The sequence below is a fragment of the Vigna umbellata genome, chromosome 10 (genome assembly GCF_029865625.1).
Source record: "Vigna umbellata cultivar VRB3 chromosome 10, Vumbellata_1.0, whole genome shotgun sequence".
Classification (NCBI taxonomy): domain Eukaryota; kingdom Viridiplantae; phylum Streptophyta; class Magnoliopsida; order Fabales; family Fabaceae; genus Vigna; species Vigna umbellata.
This window is the reverse complement of record NC_142174.1, coordinates 283,148-297,838: the sequence shown is the minus strand read 5'-3', so window position 1 is coordinate 297,838 and position 14,691 is coordinate 283,148. Positions and strand designations below refer to the sequence as shown.

The 14,691-nt window shown below is 38.5% G+C and overlaps 2 protein-coding genes across 2 annotated transcripts; one reads left to right on the top strand and one right to left on the bottom strand.

Annotated features, from left to right (window-relative positions):
• Positions 1-3,732: 3,732 nt before the first annotated feature.
• On the top strand, positions 3,733-5,276 carry LOC148191569 (uncharacterized). The gene is made up of 3 exons (XM_088100943.1): positions 3,733-4,543; positions 4,627-4,749; positions 4,835-5,276. The coding sequence occupies exons 1-3, from the start codon at positions 3,908-3,910 to the stop codon at positions 5,255-5,257; spliced, it is 1,182 nt and encodes a 393-aa protein (XP_087957069.1). The 5' UTR covers positions 3,733-3,907; the 3' UTR covers positions 5,258-5,276.
• Positions 5,277-8,671: 3,395 nt separating this feature from the next.
• LOC124824958 (protein FAR1-RELATED SEQUENCE 5-like) lies at positions 8,672-11,096 on the bottom strand. The gene is made up of 2 exons (XM_088100287.1): positions 8,910-11,096; positions 8,672-8,824 (listed from the first exon to the last, which is right to left on the bottom strand). Exons 1-2 carry the CDS (start codon positions 11,094-11,096, stop codon positions 8,672-8,674), a joined length of 2,340 nt encoding a protein of 779 aa, XP_087956413.1.
• Positions 11,097-14,691: the final 3,595 nt, after the last annotated feature.

Here is a 14,691-nt window from a genome sequence, read left to right as displayed (position 1 = left end):
ATGAGAGACAATATATAATTACTCTTCATGATTCTTATTGAATTTTAAAACTGATGGGTTAGAATTCAAGCCTATCTAAAAATTAGGAATAAACAAGTTCTTAAAAATCTCAAAAGATAATTATAATTCTAGTATCAATTGAAAATAGTAAAAGTCAATAAAATCAATTCTCTAACATTTTTTATATTGATTGAGTTTTTGTTACTTTTTTATGTTCATCATTCTATCTAACTTTTCTATTACTCAAAATTACTTAGGTTAATAATGTATTATTCAATTTAATCTTATACTAAAATAAAGGTAATATTTCTATTTGTTTTATCAAACTAAAATGATTAATATGTTCATTGTTGGTTGCAACGAGTGTCAAATTCATTAGTACAAAAACTTTGTATAACATCAGTGTTTTTCGGCCTTTCACGTCGAATTCGAGGCCGACGTCATATCAGAAACGTTACATTGACGTTGAATTTAAAAAATTCGACGTTAATTTATGTTAATTGACGTCGGACATAGAACAATCCTATGTTCTCAGTAAAGCAAATTAAAGTCAGACATTACTTTATGTCTGACGTCAATTAAGGTTAATTAATGTTGAATTTTGTCAATATACTACGTTAATCATTTTTTTTAATTGTGAAACTTTGTGATCTTTTTTACAACTCTACGAGACCTTAAAAGCAAAAAAACAACAAATTCCAGTTTTTGGTATTTTTTAAAGCATGAACTATGAACGTGTAGTGTAGTATCAACAACAAACAACAACAACAAAGAAGTTCAGCCAAACAACAACAACAAACAAGTTCAAAAAATAAGTTCTTCAAAACGAAAACGAAAACTAACCTTCAAAAAGTGGTTTTGTCGGAATAAAGTGTTGCACTAGTGAGAGAGAAAGTAGAATGCACCTATGAAGGACAAGAACATGAAAATAATCAGTCAAAACAAATGAAAATCAGACCTAAAGTAGTTAATTAACATGCATTTGTATCAAATGAAAGAAGGATTACATGTTATGATCGTCAAACTTCGTTCGAGAAAATTTTGAGCAGAGAATAGGGTCTCACGCGCTAAGATAAAGTGAATGAATTTTCATCCGCTCAAATTTTTATTGAATTCATTAACCTTTTGACGTCTAACGCTAAGGTATTTGACGTCATAGGTAAGTACATTTTCACCTTTGGGCTATACATTTTTGCAAAATTTACCCAATAAGACGTCGTCTCATAATTCAATTTATTTACAAAAATGCTACTGGTCATTTTTAATGTTGGCTATTCAGTGGTTAGACGTTGAACGCGTGACATTATACGTTGTTAAGCTGCACAAGCCATTGTGGAACATGATTCCCCGTAGCAACCACGAAAAAATAATTATATTTTGAGAGCAAAATGTAGTCATAATTATAAGAGAATTGTTTGGCTTCATCATAATGGAGAGAAACTACTGGGGAATTTATTAATCGGATTAAGAGTAATTGTATATTATGTTTCATAATTGTAAGATGTGTTGGAAGTCCCACATTGACTAGAGATAAGGTCATTTCATAGTTTACATGTGGGTGCAAACCTCACCTTACAAGCCGATTTTGTGGGGTTGAGTTAGGCTTAAAGTTTACTTTTAACATCATATCAAAGTCATGGTTAGAGCCTATCCTAGCGATATTTGATGTTTGTTGGGCATATTGTTCCACCCACTATCGGACCGCTATCGGACCACCCATTAAAAATGTCTAATCCCACGATTAAGATGTATATACCTCGGTGTGAGAGGAAATCGGTTGTGTGGAGTTAAGTTAGGCTTAAAGTCCACTTCTAACAAGATGTTTTTTGAAAGTAAATTTTTAATAAAAATATTAAGTTTTAAAATAAATATTTTTGCGAAAGTTACTTTGGAATTTGAAACATTCCACCATGGCTTATGAGTTCACACCTAACCACCCACAAATGTGAATTTACTGTTATTGATTGATTTGTAACACTAACATCCTATGCACTCTATTAATGGCATGTGATCTTAAACATTTGTACTTCCATTTCCACCAAAATCTTTCTAATATATTCTAGATTTTGGATACACCTTCTTCATAGGTGATTTTAGAAGATTATTTTTTTAATAAACTAAAATTATCTTATATTTAAATTAATTAATAATATTTTATTTGTATTAATTTTTCTAAACAAAAAAAAAATCTATACACAAGAAATTTAAAAATAATTTATCATCCAGACATAAATTATATATGATAAATTTGTTAAATTTTATAGTATTATTTTAAAATGTGTATTAACAATTATTTATGACAATGAATAATGTAAAAATATTACTCATGGTAGATATTATCAATTTTAATATTATGTATGCGTGTGCGTTTAAAGGGTTTTATGACAATTAATAATGTAAATATATTATTCACGCAGATACTATCAAATCTAAGAAGTTTGTGTTTGTACACGTAAGAATGTGTGCATGCATTTATGCGTACATGTTCGTGTGGGTGTCGAAAAGAAGAACCTTTAAAACCAAATCAGTCATATAAGCTGCACAAAGCCATCATCCAACCCAATAAAATTTTCTGCTCGGGTTGGGTCAAATTTTTTTATTGGAATCAGTCTATAACTTGACTCATTGTTGATTAGGTGATTAAGTCGGGTCAATTGAGTCTTTTCCTTATTTATTTTGTTCAAATTTAAAATTTAAAACTTTTTTTTTACTTTATAATAATATATAATATCAAAACTTAGTTTCGTTCAAATATTCTGATGAAATTTTGCGTGGAATATATTGAGTCATTTCAATATCTGTATAGGAAGTCAAACACAATGGATTTGAGTTGAAGTGGTGATTCCAGTGAATCTGGGCAGAAGATCGATTCAGGTAAAACTACTTATAACTTATATGAAATTTCAATGTCCCTTTTCTTTTAGTGATTTTTAAATTTTATTATTTTAATTATTAGGTTAAATATATTTTTAGTTTTTCATTTTCTATTTCTTTTTATTTTATTATGAAGATTTTATTTTTCATTTATTTCATATCTATCTTATTATCGGAACGATCAACATCTCACCGATGAATATAACTGTAATGTATTAGAGATTTTTATTAATTGTCATGAAAAGAGATAAGATGATGTTAAAGTTTTGGTTCACAAATTTCCGTCCGTTGAAATGTCAAATCCGTGTAATACTCGGAATTAATTATTTGTTTTCCGCGAGATATGAAAATAATAATAAAGAAAAGGAATTTCATTAGATTTATATGGAAGAAAAAAGAAAGTGATATTTTCTTTGAAGAAGGAAACTCGAGGAAGATGTAAAATAAAAAAAAAAACTAAAATCAGATCCGTGGAAAGTAGGTGTGGAAAAAAGGGAAGACTCCAATTTAGATATAATTTTCTTTGGACCGCGATATTCCAACAACAGATTTTTAACACTCTTTTGACAACGCCACGTGTCGCCACCTCATTGGTTTGTTTAAATTTTTTTTTTTTAAAACCTATGACCGTAACCCTTATTTTGAGTGAAAATCCTAAAATACCCCTTTCCCTTTCTTTGTTCCATTGCCTTTCCCTTTCTCTGTTCCATTGCCTTTCCCTTTCTGTGTTCCATTGCAAAAGGTCCGTTCTCTTGAGAGGACTAAGGTCGCGTTTCGTCTCGCTTCGTTCCATTTGCATCCTGTTGTCTCCGGCCAGTTTGGTCTCCTGTTATCGTGCGTAATGGGAAGTTCCGGTGACGATTGTCCGACGACTAAGGTAAGTGGTTTTCCATTCGATGTCGTAGCTTGGTTATTCGGTTTGGGCATCACGTAGCATGGTTATTTGATTTGGGTTAATGTTTGGGGTTCGTATCGTTGTGTTGTGGTGCTTGGGTTATTGGGTTTGGTTGTTTTGATGATTTGATTTTGGTTTATGCAGTTGAGTGTTCGTCACTCTTTTTCGACAAAGTATATATGTACTTTGAACGAACGCTTAACAAAGGAGCATCGATCATTGATTGCGAAAACTCCATTTGCTTGGTTTTTAGATGTCAATGTCAATGTTAAAGTAGGTAGAAATATAGTGAGTGAGTTATTGGGTAAGTGGGACGACTGTAGTAGTGGTTTTATAGTTGGGAATAAAGTATTGAATATAAATGAAAATGATATTTATTTAGGGTTGGGACTGAGTACAGATGGTGCAAACATTAACTTAAAGGAAGAGCTGGGCAATAGTGAATGTGTGAAATACATAGGCAAAGGAACAAAGGAATTGAATTCAATATACAAAATTCTAATGCGAAAACAAAAGAAGAAGATTCCTTGTTCTCATTTTTGTAGCCTTTACCTCCTGGTAGGGATAAGTGAGATTTTATTTCCAAAACGTAGCGGGAAAGTGTTTCCCGTAATGTTTAATGTTGTTGACAACTTAAGTGCTTTGGGTAGTTATTGTTGGGGTAGTCTAGTTTATCGTTTTCTGTTACATAGTTTGTGCAAAGCTTCTCAAGGCTTGAAGAAAGGAAAAGGTATTTCAAACGTTTACGTCAACGGTTGTGTGTACATGCTGCAGGTAATTAATAGTATTTGATGTACTTACTTAAAATGTTATTTGAATTAAGTCTGTTACAAGTTAAGATGATTTATTTGTCGTAGGTATGGTTTTTTGAGCTGTTTGTTCCACCAAAAGGTCCTATTGATAAATTTCCACGAATATTGCATTGGATGAATATAAGTGTTGGAGACAAGTTCGTTAAACGGTGTATGGAGACAGGTTTGGTAAGTTGTTTGTTATCGAAAGTTTTGTTATGTTTTCATATATTGACCAAAGTTGTGTAATGTGTAATGTGTTGTTAAATTTCAGGTTGTTGACGATGTTTATGGTGGTCCTTCAACGAAGGATAAGGAGGAATACAGACCAACACCTAAAAGAAAGGATGCTAAACCAAGAGGAAAGAAGAAACAAAAAAGAGCTCGCAGAGAAACTTTTATGCGTGCCTTAGAGGAACAAGAATTTCTAATTGAAGAACTTAAAAGGAGGGTTGCAACTTTGGAGGCACAATTGGCTGAAGAGAAGGCAAGAAGGCAAAATAAAGATGACGTTGGACAAAGTGTGCCTCGTACAGAACCATCTGTGAACACTGGTTTTGTATCCCCTACTGACATTGACGGAAATAAACAACCTTTGAAGACGTATGTTAGGGTTGGATCACGAAGGCGTTACAAGGGAAGAGCACTTAGGACTCCATACACCGGGACCGTAGCGCTTAGAATAAAAAATGAGTGATCTGTGTATTTAGTTGATTGAAAATGTTATTTGGAAAGTAATGAAAATTGTAATCATTGTAAATAGATTAAGAAAACAATGTTCAATGTATCCGATTTGGTTCAATGAAATAAAATTTGAGTTTTGGTTTGAATTGGTCTCATATTTTATCTATTCAATACCATTGTTATTATGAGTTGTGGGTTTGTCGATTTCAGAATGTCGTAACTTTTTTTGTCTTCTAAGTTGCAGGCTTGTTTGTAACATGGTGTTTGAGTGGACATTTTGAGTAACATGTGATGTGATGTGAGGCCAAGGAGTGTGGGGTGACCCCTCATGAGTTGGAGGAGCAAGCTGTGCAAGGAATGAGTGAGACTGCTGAAAAAAAGCTCTGGTAATCGTTTACAGGACCCCTGTAAACGATTACCCGAGAGAAATTTGGAATTTGTACAGAAAGTCCAACACAGGTACTCAGTCAGGTGAACACAGGTCACCATTGGCAAAAAAAGTGACTTTTAGGCACTTCTGCACCTGTCTGAGGCTGGTGCAGGTGTTGCAGTGGTGGGAGAGGGTGGGTGGTGATGTGATGTGAGTCCAAGGAGGCTGGGGAGACCCCCCATGAGTTGGAGGAGCAAGCTGTGCAAGGAATGAGTGAGACTGCTGAAAAAAAGCTCTGGTAATCGTTTACAGGACCCCTGTAAACGATTACCCGAGAGAAATTTGGAATTTGTACAGAAAGTCCAACACAGGTACTCAGTCAGGTGAACACAGGTCACCATTGGCAAAAAAAGTGACTTTTAGGCACTTCTGCACCTGTCTGAGGCTGGTGCAGGTGTTGCAGTGGTGGGAGAGGGTGGGTGGTGATGTGATGTGAGTCCAAGGAGGCTGGGGAGACCCCCCATGAGTTGGAGGAGCAAGCTGTGCAAGGAATGAGTGAGACTGCTGAAAAAAGCCTCTGGTAATCGTTTACAGCACCCCTGTAAACGATTACCCGAGAGAAATTGGGAATTTGTACAGAAAGTCCAACACAGGTACTCAGTCAGATGAACAAAGGTCACCATTGGAAGAAAAAGTGACTTTTAGGCACTTCTGCAAGTGTCTGAGGCCTGTGCAGGTGTTCCAGTGGTGGGAGAGGGTGGATGGTGATGTGATGTGAGGCCAAGGAGTGTTGGGTGACCCCCCATGAGTTGGTGGAGCAAGCTGTGCAAGGAATGAGTGAGAGTGTTCAAAAAGGGTTCTGGTAATCGTTTACAGCACCCCTGTAAACGATTACCCGAGAGAAATTGCCAATTTGTACAGAAAGTCCAACACAGGTACTCAGTCAGATGAACACAGGTCACCATTGGAAGAAAAAGTGACTTTTAGGCACTTCTGCAAGTGTCTGAGGCCTGTGCAGGTGTTCCAGTGGTGGGAGAGGGTGGATGGTGATGTGATGTGAGGCCAAGGAGTGTGGGTTGACCCCTCATGAGTTGGAGGAGCAAGCTGTGCAAGGAATGAGTGAGACTGCTGAAAAAAGGGGCTGGTAATCGTTTACAGCACCCCTGTAAACGATTACCCGAGAGAAATTGCCAATTTGTACAGAAAGTCCAACACAGGTACTCAGTCAGATGAACACAAGTCACCATTGGAAGAAAAAGTGACTTTTAGTTTTACAGACAACTGCAGTGTTATTAAGTGGTATTGGTTAGTGTTATTGGTTAGTATTAAGTGGTATTGGTTACTGACTTTTACTCACTACTGCCATGGTATTAAGTGTATCATAAATTGAACATTACATAATAAATGTCGAGAATTGAGGAACCATTGTGAAACTAAACAACTTCATTTTATTAAATACTTCAAATGATGAAAGGAGGAACTGGATTACATAGTTCTTTAAAAAGCAGTAAAGAAAGCCTAAACAAGCAATTTTAGGTCTCAGGATTGTTTGCAGAAGCACTTGGCAAGTGTTGCAGTTGTTCTTCAATGTTCCCAACACGCGATTGCAACGCATCAAACCTTGTAGTGATGACCATGTCCATGTTTCCAAATCTTGTTTCAAGGGCATCAAATCGAGTTTCAAAGGCATCAAATCTTGAACCAACAAAGGTTTGCAGTTGTTCTATGCGGTTGATTACATTATCTAGTGTTGTAGATGAACTTCCTTGTTCATCATGTTGTCCTTGATTCTGTTGACCTTCTTGTAAGGGGGGATGGGGGGCATTGCCTTTGGGAACCCATTCTCCTTCATCATTTTGCATATAACCAAATGATGCTAGAACTTCATAACCAATTCTTTGCTTGAACTTCAGTTCTGAAATGGGATAACTTTCAGTAGGCACTTCAAAGTGTTCCATGAAGATGGTTATCAAATGTGGATACGGCAACTTTGCGTTCTCCCTTAATGCTCTTTTCATCTTATATCTAATAAGATGTCCCCAGTTAATTTGAATGGAATTGAAAAATGCCCATAGCAGCATAATATCCTCTTCAGATGCCTGACCAATATTGGTTGCACGAGGAAGTAATACTCTAGTGAGAACGTAATGAAGTATCCTTGGTTGAACCTTCATTTGCCCCGCTAGTATTCTAGATTGTATGGCTGCATCATCTCTACACACTAGTTGCCTTGCAGTGACAGAATCGTATTGTTCTTTCCACTCATCTACAACTTTGCCTTCGTAGCAAACACCCTCAGATGGGAGATTAGTCAGTTGTTGAAAAAGATTAGGGCTGACCCTAATTTTGACCCCTCTAACTTCGCTTCGAATAACACCCGTATCCGATATTGACATGTTGCTATAGAACACTCTGACTAATTGTGGGTGGTAATGTCTTCTTAAACACACAAATTCAGTCAGCCCAGCTTGGTGTAATATGTCATAGAACTGAAAATTTTTTCCTTGAAAGTATTCGTCCTCTAGATACTTACTCTCCAAAATTTCCCGATTTACGAAATGTTGGGCATATTTCTCCTGTTGCTCATCCGACGAGAAGAGATCATTGGTAGGCGTAGGAGGGGATGACGATGGTGATGGGGTTGGACTCCGGCGACGGCGACGTCCACCAACGGAAGAAGATGCCTTTTGTTTCTTCGTTCCACGATCAGCCATTGTATTTCGTTTAGGGTTTTGCACTGAGAGAAGAGAGGTTTTCGAATCGAATATGAGGAAGGATGTGTTGTGGGCGGTTACGAACACGATTGCAAGTTATACACGTTATGCAGTGGGATAATTAGGTTTAATTAACTGAACACAGTAATCGTTTACCAGAGCCTCGTAATCGATTACAATGGCCTCGTAATCGATTACCAGTGCCTCGTAATCGATTACAATAACAAATACTGGTGTGGTCATATGCATCACATACATTCATTAAAGGAATTTCATCGAAGACCATTTTAACTTTGAAAAACATAAAAAAGTTACAAAATAAGCAGCAAACAAGTTGTATATATCAGTTGATGTTGTTATCAAAATTGTTATGTACAGTTGACAACAACGACATAAATCCAAAATGACCCATTTCGGTATCTTGTGATAGTTGGATAGTGTCCGCTTCAAATTGTTCACGGTGATCACATTCAAGAACATTACTTGGTCTTTCGCCCTGAAACAACACAACTACTAAGTTAAACATAATTGATAGACTAAAAACTATGTAATAAATATTTTGACCGTAAATAATGACTCACGCATTGTTCGGTTGGTGGTGTTGAAGTGTTTGTCAATGAAGTTGACTTTTTTCTTTTGGTTTTTTTCTCAACAGTGGACTTCAACCTATTTGTGCGTGGACGTCCTTTTCGCTTAACAGTTGCAGGACTGTGTACAAGGACATCAGATGTTCCAACTGGAGTAAGTGGTATTGACGTGCATGCACCAGTATCGTATCTTAGTTGGCCTGCATCACTGATGATGTTATTTGTCATGGAAGAACTGAATCCAAATTTTGTACCCAAACAACTAAGTTCTTTTTCCAATTCAGTACTAGCTTCCTCAGACTCACATGCAACTTCAGCAATTTCATAAAAACGTTTGCACAACAGTTTGTATCTTTGCATCCGTGGTTCATTTGTCGAATTACTATACGATGCTGTTATTAGTGTGTGTCTTCTTCGAATGTTTTTGCTCCAGCGCCTCAAAATGTATTGTGAGGGAACACTGTAAACATCTTCTTGGCCAAATACCAACAGGGAATGGCGACATATAATTCCTCTAAACTCAAAGAGGTGGCAAGAGCAAGTGGTTGTCTGTGTGATGGGATCAAATTGAACTTTGTAAAATTTATCCGGTACACGATTACCCTCCCACATTCGTTCCTCTTTTACAGTGTAAGTGTTCCACAAGTCCTCCTTTAAGGTGTCTTTGATGAAACAATTCATCCTTGAACGGAATTCTGTTTGGACCTCCTCAAACTTTGCATGTGTGTATTCCACTTGAAATTGTCTCTCAATTGGTGACTGAGAACCACATGCAATAGTGGTGTTCATGGAGGAGAAGTCGGCTTCTATTTCCTTCTGCGCCTTTACCCTAAGTGCATTGTCGTATTGGACCACAAACTGTTGAAGTGTTGTTGTAGAATTGATAAATCCATCAGAAAAGGCATTCATTCCCTCACTTCTCTGAGTCGTAGACATGCCTGCCCAAAAATCTTTTTTCAAGTAACACGGGACCCATTTATGTCTCTCTTTGTACAAATTACATAGCCATTCATTTTCCTCCAATCCATGTTTGGTAAGTAGTTCCTTCCAACCATTTTCAAATTCTGTTGGACAAACACAATCATATATAAGCGCATGTAGTTCGGTTTTGATAACGGGATTATTTCTATACCCGTGCAATTTTTCAGGCAACTTCTTAAGGATGTGCCATAAACACCACCTGTGCCTCGTATGAGGAAACACTTGTTCAATAGCGTTGGCCATTGCTCTGCATTGGTCAGTAATAATACCTTGAGGAGTCTTATTACGCATGCATCTTAGCCAACATTGGAACAACCAGACAAATGAGACAGTGTCTTCCGAAGACAACAATCCACAACCAAGTAAAATCGAGTATCCATGATGGTTAACTCCAACAAAAGGCGCAAATGGCATGTCGTACTTATTTGTTAAGTAAGTGGTGTCAAAGGAAACAACATCACCGAATTCTTCACATGCAGCACGACTTCTTGCATCAGCCCAAAACACACTACAAATTTTATTCCCTTCATCCAGAGCAATGTCATAGAAGAACTCGTTATTTCTATCTTTCATTGACGAAAAGTGTCGTAGGAGTGCCTGACCATCACCATCCTTACATAAAGATCTTCTGTGTTGGCCAATGTAGTTTCGAGCGTCCCGCTCGACAAAGTCCATGTTTTCATATCCCCCCGCATCGTTCACAATGCTAAGGAAACTCTTATTTAACCTAACTCCAGCATCGTCGTTGACCTGCAACGTGTGTTTTGCATGCATGCTTAACTTTCTATTGGCTGCAAATAGTTTGGAGTTATTTGGACAAAGATCGTGGTTGTGGTCCAGAACAACGGTCCTTATAAACCACTTGTCCTCCTTCTTTGCAATGGTTATCCCAGCAGGACATTGGTTAATTTGACTTGGAAGTGTTTTTACCACTGCTTTCACCGAAGACACATATTTTCCCTCCCTTGAACAAACTATTCTGAGATAGTAGACGTTGTTGTCTTTATCTTTTTTAGAAGTCCTAGTCCGCACGGCAAACCCACGTCTAATGGCGTAGTTTGTGTAAAAAGTTTTAGCTTCAACCATTGAGTCAAAACACATATGCACTGTTGGGTCAATCTCCATTAAACTTTCATTGGGCTCATCAACATTGTCATTATAGTCATTCCCTTGATCCCCATCCATTGTGTGCGTTGACATTAAACCCACCTTTAGAGATAAAACAAATTATATTCACTCTTCACACTTACCACTATGACCACTGGCAACTACAAAAATAATGAAAATAAAATCTTTTCGAAGAACTTATTTAAACGTACCGTGGTGAAAAATGGTGTGCCCTTTATTGAAGCTCAGTGGTCCTAACCAACCTCATCTTCTACATTTAAGTCCACCATAAATGATTCTTATGTGCTTCTCACCAACCCTCCGAACTTCGTTTTGTCCCTTCTCTTTAATGAACACCCTGGTACGTTGTCTGGAAGTGCTTGGTCAATGGAAATAAGTGTGAACGTTGGATTCTAACGTTGGTTGTTGACGCAGCTGTGTATTCCCGCCAAAGGTCCAATTTTTTGCTTGTGAAACACGTATTTGGTTATCCTGTGAAAGCATGCATTGATGGTTGTCAGCATAAAGTTTCTCTCTCCTAACCCCAAATCAATGCTTTTCACTTTTAAAGGCTACCCATACTGTCAGACTATCTCCCCACAATTAATGTAACTTGATTTGAATAAGTTAAGTTAATGGAAATAGATATAATATTAATATTTTTTTGGGTACATTGATTTCATATAATTTCATCGTTCACGTACTTGTATTTCAATTTCGGGGAGAGAAACCAATTGTGTAGGCTTCAATCAGGTGACAGTAACCCGATTACCATTGTTTAGTTGTGAGTGACTTCTTTAATCATCCTAGTCATGTATCGTCCTTAACCTACAATTTTTAGGTGGACAGGAAATTTCTGCATAATCATGGATGCATGGGAAGACCTTGTCTATGATGATGATGTCCTTGAATCGTTTTTGAAAAAATGTGATGCTTCCGCAACGCTTATTCCTGGTCCTGCAGGTAACATCCAAGCAGCTTTCATGAATAGGACGGGAACAGAACAACCGAAATCGACACAAGAATTTGCTCGTGATGTTGCTGACGCAACCTATGAACGAGATTTCAACTCCAATGCTTGGAAATGGGCACAGATGTTTATTGAACACCACGGTACACTGAATCTCATACACGCTTCGAAGAACATTATTACCTTGAATACTTGTAATTTGTTTTAATATTTTTTTATCATAGGTCTCGTAAAGGATGGAAAATTCGAGAACGTTAACTCCCTACAAGAGGCAAAATCAGCTGAGGTCCTTCCATTGGTGGTTTGCATATTGAAAGAGTGCAAGCCCAATGGGTTGGGAGATATGCAGTTGACTCTTAAGGACCCAACTGCCACGATGAAGGCTTCGTTGCATAAGAAAGCTCTTGATGATCCTGAAATTGCAGAAAATATCGCAGTTGGTTCCGTTATCATACTCAATCTTGTAAGCCGTCAAATTTTTACTTAACTACCATAATTATTTTATTGGTATTTAAGTGTTATTCTTCTTACAAATTCCGTTTGTACATTTAGGTCCACCCCTTCACTGCATTTAGGCAAAACCACTACCTCAATATTACGCATCGCTCTATAGTGAAGGTATTTCCAGCTGAAGTTTCTCCTCCTACAATTGACCTTGTTAAGGAGACAACAAAACCTGTCATTCGACTTCCTATGTGGGCAGAGAAGGAACTCAATGTGGATGACATCCTCCGCAAATTTGTCCGTCCATCTGACCAACCATCGACGTCCAATCAAGCAGACAACCAATAGTGGGTTTAGGATAACTGTAATTTGATATGAACATCATTATAAGTATTTCATGGATGACTGTAATATTTGAAACGTACAATGTATCATGTTGTTGTGTATGTTGTGTAACTGAATCTTTATTAATGGTGTGTTATCATGAATTTATTTATGTCAAACAAAATGGTGCCTAAAAGTAAGTTAATTTTCGAATGGTGACCCCTGTTCACCTGCTTCAGTAGCTGTGTTATACTTTATGTACAAATTCCAAATTTCTCTCGGGTAATCGTTTACAGGGGTGCTGTAAACGATTACCAGCCCCTTTTTCAGCACTCTCACTCATTCCTTGCACAGCTTGCTCCGCCAACTCATGGGGTGTCTCCCCACCCTCCTTGGACTCACATCACATCACCATCCACCCTCTCCCACCACTGGAACACCTGCACAAGCCTCAGACAGGTGCAGATTACCATAAAAGTCAGTTTTTTTTCAAATGGTGACCTGTGTTCACCTGACTGATGACCTGTGTTGGACTTTCTGTACACATTCCCAATTTCTCCCGGGTAATCGTTTACAGGGGTGCTGTAAACGATTACCAGCCCCTTTTTTCAGCAGTCTCACTCATTCCTTGCACAGCTTGCTCCTCCAACTCATGAGGGGTCTCCCCACCCTCCTTGGCCTCACATCACATCACCATCCACCCTCTCCCACCACTGCAACACCTGCACCAGCCTCAGACACTTGCAGAAGTGCCTAAAAGTCACTTTTTCTTCCAATGGTGACCTGTGTTCATCTGACTGAGTACCTGTGTTGGACTTTCTGTACAAATTGGCAATTTCTCTCGGGTAATCGTTTACAGGGTTGCTGTAAACGATTACCAGAACCCTTTTTGAACACTCTCACTCATTCCTTGCACAGCTTGCTCCACCAACTCATGGGGGGTCACCCAACACTCCTTGGCCTCACATCACATCACCATCCACCCCCTCCCACCACTGGAACACCTGCACAGGCCTCAGACACTTGCAGAAGTGCCTAAAAGTCACTTTTTCTTCCAATGGTGACCTTTGTTCATCTGACTGAGTACCTGTGTTGGACTTTCTGTACAAATTCCCAATTTCTCTCGGGTAATCGTTTACAGGGGTGCTGTAAACGATTACCAGAGGCTTTTTTCAGTAGTCTCACTCATTCCTTGCACAGCTTGCTCCTCCAACTCATGGGGGGTCTCCCCAGCCTCCTTGGACTCACATCACATCACCACCCACCCTCTCCCACCACTGCAACACCTGCACCAGCCTCAGACAGGTGCAGAAGTGCCTAAAAGTCACTTTTTTTGCCAATGGTGACCTGTGTTCACCTGACTGAGTACCTGTGTTGGACTTTCTGTACAAATTCCAAATTTCTCTCGGGTAATCGTTTACAGGGGTGCTGTAAACGATTACCAGAGGCTTTTTTCAGCAGTCTCACTCATTCCTTGCACAGCTTGCTCCTCCAACTCATGGGGGGTCTCCCCAGCCTCCTTGGACTCACATCACATCACCACCCACCCTCTCCCACCACTGCAACACCTGGACCAGCCTCAGACAGGTGCAGAAGTGCCTAAAAGTCACTTTTTTTGCCAATGGTGACCTGTGTTCACCTGACTGAGTACCTGTGTTGGACTTTCTGTACAAATTCCAAATTTCTCTCGGGTAATCGTTTACAGGGGTGCTGTAAACGATTACCAGAGGCTTTTTTCAGCAGTCTCACTCATTCCTTGCACAGCTTGCTCCTCCAACTCATGGGGGGTCTCCCCAGCCTCCTTGGACTCACATCACATCACCACCCACCCTCTCCCACCACTGCAACACCTGCACCAGCCTCAGACAGGTGCAGAAGTGCCTAAAAGTCACTTTTTTTGCCAATGGTGACCTGTGTTCACCTGACTGAGTACCTGTGTTGGACTTTCTG

Excerpts from the sequence above, each read along its gene's own strand:
- LOC148191569 (XM_088100943.1), top strand. The coding sequence starts at position 3,908 with ATGCAGTTGAGTGTTCGTCACTCTTTTTCGACAAAGTATATATGTACT. Across the intron at positions 4,544-4,626 it reads GTTGTGTGTACATGCTGCAG|GTATGGTTTTTTGAGCTGTT; the intron begins GTAATTAATAGT and ends TATTTGTCGTAG. Across the intron at positions 4,750-4,834 it reads GGTGTATGGAGACAGGTTTG|GTTGTTGACGATGTTTATGG; the intron begins GTAAGTTGTTTG and ends GTTAAATTTCAG.
- LOC124824958 (XM_088100287.1), bottom strand. The coding sequence starts at position 11,096 with ATGTCAACGCACACAATGGATGGGGATCAAGGGAATGACTATAATGAC. Across the intron at positions 8,825-8,909 it reads CACCACCAACCGAACAATGC|GGCGAAAGACCAAGTAATGT; the intron begins GTGAGTCATTAT and ends GTGTTGTTTCAG.